Source organism: Oryzias melastigma, linkage group LG15 (assembly GCF_002922805.2).
Source record: "Oryzias melastigma strain HK-1 linkage group LG15, ASM292280v2, whole genome shotgun sequence".
NCBI classification, from domain to species: Eukaryota; Metazoa; Chordata; class Actinopteri; order Beloniformes; family Adrianichthyidae; genus Oryzias; species Oryzias melastigma.
The window spans coordinates 9,483,281-9,490,484 of record NC_050526.1 but is presented as its reverse complement, the minus strand read 5'-3'; the positions used below and the strand labels follow the sequence as shown (position 1 = coordinate 9,490,484).

At 40.9% G+C, this 7,204-nt stretch overlaps 1 protein-coding gene across 1 annotated transcript in view; it reads left to right on the top strand.

Moving 5' to 3' along the window:
• Positions 1-2,093: 2,093 nt before the first annotated feature.
• Positions 2,094-7,204, top strand: part of hspa12a (heat shock protein 12A) — a gene marked incomplete at its 5' end in the record, with an annotated part of 82,293 nt that continues 77,182 nt past the window's right edge. The window contains 1 exon segment of the mRNA XM_024296765.1: positions 2,094-2,315. Within this exon segment, the coding sequence (XP_024152533.1) occupies positions 2,276-2,315 (40 nt within the window).

Here is a 7,204-nt window from a genome sequence, read left to right as displayed (position 1 = left end):
CCATCATGTTACATCAGAAATGACACGCATGTGCCATTACAATTACAATTCCGAACTGATGAGGTCCAAACAAGTACGCAAAGAATCACAAAAGGGGGCGCAATATTTACAATCAGCCGCAAGAACATTGACAACAAAATAATCCGATTGAGGGGAATCATCACAGGATAGCAATCGCATTTTAATAGAGAGAAATTGGGTGGAAAGCCTGAACTTTGTGCTAAAGTGGGAGCTAGCAAGTAGCATGCTAGTTTGTCGTTGGTCGCACATTAAAAAAAAAAAAAAAAAAAAAGAAAGTGACTATTCACATGTAAATTTTTCAAAATACACTCTGCCAGTGTTGAACTTCTTTTTGGTCACACGGACCGGAGGAAGTCCTGCTAGAATATGCAGCGCTCACTTTTTGCTCAGTGACTGAGGAGAGCAGCCATCAGTGAAGGAGCTATTGATGACAAAACAATGAAAAATAGCCCGAGCAGATCTTGATACTAAGTCGTTTGTCTAAGTGGCATTACTGTAGTGTGAAGTCATCACTAGTCGAAAGCCCCCGAGCCGATCTTGCAAGCTGAACACATGTGGTACCTACACCCGGTTGTGTCCAAATTACCCCAAACCCCTAAATACTAAAAAAACGATATAGTGCGGGGCTATATAGTGATGCTCGCTACTTTTCTTTCGTTTTTCTAAACAACGGATATGACGTCACCGATCTCTCGAAGTGAAAACCAAATAAAAACTAGCATTTCACAACGTTTATTTATGACTCCACTGTGTTCTGATGGTGAAAATGTAGATTGTTTATTCAAAAATTACATTTAATCACGTTTTTTGTTAGAAAGTGTTCTACAGCAATGCATTGTGGTCTATATCCGCTAATCTAGTGAGCATTGATCCATGCTAGCTTTTCGCAAAGACTCCTTGGAAATTTCTAGTGCACTCAATTTTGGAATTAGTAGATTCAGACAGCACTACAAAATGGCGAAAGCACTATATGGTGATTAAGGGGGGGGGGGATTTGGACACAACCTAAGTTGTTTGTCGAAGTGATCTTACTGTGGTTTGATGTCACCACTAATGAATCCCCTCAACCCCTAACTACTAAAAAACGATATAGTGCGCTGGATTTTAGAGGTAATTCGGACACAATGCTCACTACTTCTTTTTAGTTTTTCTTAACGCCGGATATGACGTCACCGGTTTCACGAAGGGAACATCGAATAATAACGAACATTTCTCAGCGATTATTTATGACTCCACTGTGTTCTGATGGTGTAAATTTGGATGGTTTATCCAAATATTGCATTTAAACACGGTTTTTCTGTTCTAAATTGTTTAACCGCAATGCATTATGGTCTATACCCGTTATTCTAGTGAGCATCGATGTACGCTTGTTTTTCGCAAAGACTTCTGGGAAATTTATAGCGCACTCGATTTGAAATTAGTAGATTTGGACAGCAATAGAAAATTGCGAACGCAATATAGTGATTAGAGGGGGAATTTGGACAAATTTTTTAAATTTCACCAACACAGAGGTCCAAAGTCCACCCCCGCGAGGGTAAACCGCGTCGCGCTGAGAAGCTCTTTTCTTCACGTGGATGCGCTCTGAACCACAGAAGTTTACATTAAAATGTAAGTAATGACTTTTTGTTCTAGCATGACCTTTTTAAAGTTATGAAGCCGCTGTTGTTATGTATATTCAAGCACTGTTAGCTCCGAGCTAAAGCTAGCGGACCTGCTATTATTGATGACGTCATCGACAAAAGTGACATCCAAAATATTAGACACTATTTTTGGATAACCCTCTGTTTGGAGAGGTAAATGAAGGGGTGAGATAAGGGAAGAATTTGGATTGGGCCGAAGTGTCCCGTTTCAGGATATGTTTGAAACTTTAGGTTTACGAGTTTCCTCTAGTTCTACAGTAAAAACAGCAGCTTTGGAGGGTTGGTTCCGGTGCTCTTGAGCCCAGCAGGGTGCTGTTAACAGAGCCGTGCCGAGCTGTGCCAGCATTCCTGGCCCGGACAATCGTGAGTGCGAAGGGAGGGGCAGACAGCAGCAGAGTCCGGTCTGCAGAGGCTCTCTGCCCCCCCCCCTCCTGCTGCTGCTCTCTCTCAGAAGCCTCGCGCTGCTTCCGCGCGCCTCTCTTACTGCAAAGTCCACGGAGGTTCCGAAGGAGGAGGCTTTTTTTAGGCGGCCAGAAGACTTGGAAAGCGGGAAGATTGCCTGGTGCAGCTGCATCGGAGAGAAGGCTCGGGAGGAGGTCAGACTGCGGGACGCGATGAGCGAGAAGGACACGGCGACCGACAAGATCCTAACAGGTGAAGGAGTCGGGGAGTTTTTAGGATATCTGTTGTGGAGACTAATGCGCGCGCACGCGGCAGTTTGTCCTGCTGAGGTTGAAGAGGGTTTGTGTTCGCGCGCACGGAAATTCTTGCGCTACGAGACGTTTTTATGTTATTAGCAGAGTGGGATAACTCCGCGTGAAGACCGTCCACATCTGTTCTCCGCAGGGCGCACGCGCCACATCGGATAGGACTCTTTAAGGACGCCGCCGCCGCGTGCTGGACCGCGCCTTTGATCCAGCGCGCGGCGGCTTGTCTTTAACGCCATCAGCTTCAACAACATGAGTGTTTCAGAGTAGGGGGGGTCCTCTCGGAGCGCGAGGCCGCTTTCAGTGGTCTGACGGAGCAGAGACTCCCCCCACCCGGCCCTTCATAACGGCGCAGTTAGGTCACGTGGTTCACCCGTCCCACCGGAGTTTGATTCAATGCAGCAAAACTGCAGCACGTGCGCAGGTACGCGCGTGCTCATCACTGTCTGCTGTTTCGTTTACCATGAAGAAAACTTAAGATGATCAAGAAACTGCTCATATGTATTAACTTTCAAATATTTTTATATCAGCAGAAAAACTTATTTAAATAGTTTGGCTCAAAATAGATGAGATACAGATGTGAGTTTGGTAGTTGACCATTAATCACCTGATAAAACATGCAGGTCCCTTAAGGATGCTCAGCATACTCCATTACTGTAAGGTGTCTGAATTCTGTCCTCTGAAGGAGGTCAAGCTGGCGTAGAGTCTGGACTGGAGGGTCCCGCCTGCCTCCTCAGGGGAGATGCAGGGACTGACATCACTGGAGGCTTGGCAACAGCCCAGTGTTATGTAATGCTGCTCCAAATGCCTTAAAGCCTGCAGCCTGACTGCTCTCCTTCAAAAGAAAACTTTGAGGGATTGAAAAGATTCATGAAGATTTTCCTGTGTCATTGCCTGTTTGGAAAAAAGGCACATTTACATGGTTTTGTCTTTTGAGAGAGACCAGAATGGATGGAAGTGATGTCACACTAGAAAGATGTTGTCAATTTTCCTTAATGCGTGGCTTTTTATCATAACTTTTGTTTTGTTTTCTTGTTCTTTGTGTTATTTTGATTAAAATGAAATATATACAGTTTTAAAGTGAGAAGCAACATTTGACACATTAAAAGTTGTTTTGATAAGTCTGCATTCATCGCATCACATTTTTAATGAGTTCCTGTTGCATCGCTGCTCCACGTTTTTCTGCTAATGACTGGCTACGATGGCCATTTTGGTCCAGGTATTTTTTCTTCCTGAGCGGATCATATTCAGACTGAGGACTCTCAGAGCAAACTGAAGTTCAGTCTAATTGGAATGAACAGACACCACCTGGAAAGATGGATCTGATAGCGGTTCCTGGTCGCGGACTAAGGTTCACTTGCTTGTTTTCATACTGAAATTTTGTTCCGGATTAAGGGCTGTCATGATTAGTCGACTAATTGACTATTAAAATAGTCGACAACTAATTTAATAGTCGATTAGTCGTTACTTTATATTTTATGGAGTCAGAGTGTAGTAAAGTTGAAAGTTATAATGGCATTGCGCTAGCTTTTTTGGAGTATTTTGGCATTTAGGGTTTTTTAGGCTATTTTGGAGTTTAGCTAATATTTCCGCTACATGCTAGCTTTTTGGCTAATTTATGATTTTTAGGCTATTTTGGAGTTTAGCTAATATTTTAGCTGCATTCTAGCTGTTTTGGCTAACTTGGGCTTTTTTCAGTTTGGTAGTCTAATTTGGCATTTAACTAATATTTTAGCTGGCTATCAGCTTCAGCGATTTCAGCTATTAGCTTCAGCCTTTTTCAGCTATCAATTTCAGAATCTTCAGCGGCCAAATTCAGCTTACAGCATTCACACTAGCATATATATCTAGTTTTTAGTTAGTTTAAAGGTAATGATGGTTAAGATGTGTGCTTTACATCCAATTTGCACAGTACCTGATTAGTCGACTGATCGGAAAAAATAATCTGTGATTAGTCGACTATCAAAATAACCGTGTGGGGCAGCACTATCCGGATTATCGGGGGAAACAAACTTAGCTTCACTTTAAACAGACCAAATGTGTCCAGTCTGAATACACCTTAAGACATTTGGTCTTCTTAAAAGTTACATCTAGAGTCTATTGCTCCGCCCCTTTTTACAATGTTGTTATTGATTGGAGGCAAGTTCAGGGGAGGTGCCAGCAGGTCAGTTTGGTTTAGAAACAGTTAAGTTTAGAGTGGGCAGCAGCTGAAGGGAAGGCCCTCTAAAGATGCTTTTGGCACTAATTTGAGATTTTGATCTCTCCTATGCGACAAAAATGCAGCATCACTCTGCTGATGTCCCGCTTTAATGCTCCCACCTCCTCTCTGCTGCAAGGAGAAATCCTGCAGTCATTCAGCCTGCAAAATGTTCACACTGATGCTGCTGTCTGACACTGGCTCTATTATTTGTGGGAGACTGTGTGTGTCACAGCATTTACTCTGCAAAGAAAAGTAGAGACAATTTGCTTGAGTCAAGGATTGTGGTTAAACCACACAAGTTAGCATGAATGAAAATCCATTTTGAAACAGTACTTTACACTTTGCTCTGTAATGTAGCTGTTTTCACAGAAACTGCAGTAGATTCTCCTCTATTCATGTTTTCTGAACCCACTTGGTAAACATGTGTTTAAGTTTTAACCAGTTGAAATCTAAATGTGAAGTTAGCATCTACTCACTAAACTAAACTAGAGCTCTTATTTAGTCTGGCTATTACTCATAACAAGGTGGGCCAGAGCAGTTTCCTTTGTTTCTCACACACCTCATTCAGTAGGTAAGGTTGAGCACAGCATTTGCTGAATTATTATCCACTGATTTATATAAATATGAACATGTCTACACGTTCTTCAAAAAAAATTAACTGAAAAGAAAGTAAATGCAGCTTGAAAGCGTCAATGTTGATCAAGATTTAGTCAGTCGACTGTTCTGAAGCTTTCAGATCAACTTGGTGTCAAGAAGAAAGACAAGATTAACTGTCTCAGACTTTGACTGGGGAGATATCCACCATTATCTCTGATCGTTAAACGTGTATCAACAAACAAACAAATTCTTTAATTTTTTAACAATAAAATTATGTGTATTTACTCTGTATGAAGCAATAAAGTGAACAGAAAAGACGATGAACTATTTTAAATTAAGATCAACATTGACATTGATGGTAAAATGTGATGGAGATCCTGTCATGTCCATCATAGAAACATTTGAAGGACAGATATTTTTTTCTACTGTCTAGCTGTTGTGATAAACCGTCCACCTAGGTCTAAAAGTGTCTGTTGTTGTGGTTACCAACAAATGTTTGGCAAGAGCATTAATATAAAACATTCAGGTTATATGTGACAGAGCTTCTTTTTTTAGGTTTCCATTATCAATTTTTAATGGAGACCCTGCAGCCAATCAGAATTGAGAATTTACCTAGACTGCTGTGTAATTATTGTTTAACAAAAAGTGATGTGTCCACGCCATGTCTGTCTCTGCGGTCAGATGGCACAGCGGTCAGTGGACCAAAAGAAACACGAAACTACGGATATATAGCAACCTGGTAGTACTGATAATTAAATGCTCTCACTGGCTCTTACTACCAGCATCAGTTAGTAAACCTTACTAACTCCTTTATGAAGAAAGAAGATGGAATTAGCATCAAGACCCACCTGTTCCACTCTTCTTCTAGTCAAAGTCATTCATCATCTAGTCAGAGCACATCACATTTCTTAACAGGAATCTTTCCAACAGGACAATCAAATCCAAAAATGTTAAGAAACATTAAAAGCAAGTCAGACAACCATGAAAAGCAATCAGAGCCTTTATGTTTGATCTGACAGAGACAGAAGTGGACTGATAAAGTCGCTGGAGGGAGCAAAGACATGCGATATCTGCTTTCCTGATCGATTAGAACATTCTATTTATTTTTAATGTTTGTCAATGATGACTGTGGAATCTGGGTGTTTTTTGTTAGAAAATTGGAAAAGTAGATGCAGAAAAAACATAAAATGGGATTTAAATGTTAAACAGGATTGTGGCCGCTGCTCTCCCACATCTTCCCTGTGCTTTTCTTCCTTTTTAGCGCCCTGCTGTTGTTCTCTGGGGCCCTCGGTGTGTCCTGCTGGGGTCTGACATGCAGAACTTTCAGGTTTCACAACCAAATTGATTTCTTTTGCAATACAAGTACCCCCAACCTTATTCAACATAAACAGTAATTAGAGTCCAGTCAAGCATTGAACTGATCACACCTATTCTATTTATGTCAGAAGAAAAATCTAATTAGAAAAACTCCAAAACACTAAATAAACATATAAAAGACTTTTGGTTGTGAAAAAGAGATCAGATAGGACAAAAAGTTTCATTTATTTTATAAACCCCTGTATAATAAGGAATTTTGGGAGAAAAAGTACAATGAGAAGAATTATAAAAAATGCCAAAAATATCCTGGGGGTTGACCGTAACCCACATTTGACAACTTTGAACATGTCATTCTTTAACACAAGATTTGTTTTTTCATATTTTAAGATGATATCGATCACTTACACACGTTTGTTGTCAGTCTTGTGTTTCATAAGTTGAACTTCTGCTAACTTCACTTCATTATTCAGCTTTATTTGGCTCATTTTATGTTGCTTATGTGATTTTACAAGTGTTGAAGTTTAGGAAGCTCAAGTGAATAACTGATGATTCACATCATGTCTAGGGTTGGAATTTGTTTTTTAAACAAGCAATGTTTGCTGAAAATTACTGCTGCTTGCTCTGAAAGCTGTAAAACAGGGGTCCCCAACTGGCGGACCGCGGTCCGGGTCCGGACCCCGAGACCCTTTTATCCGGACCGCCAAACATTTTTAATAAAAAAG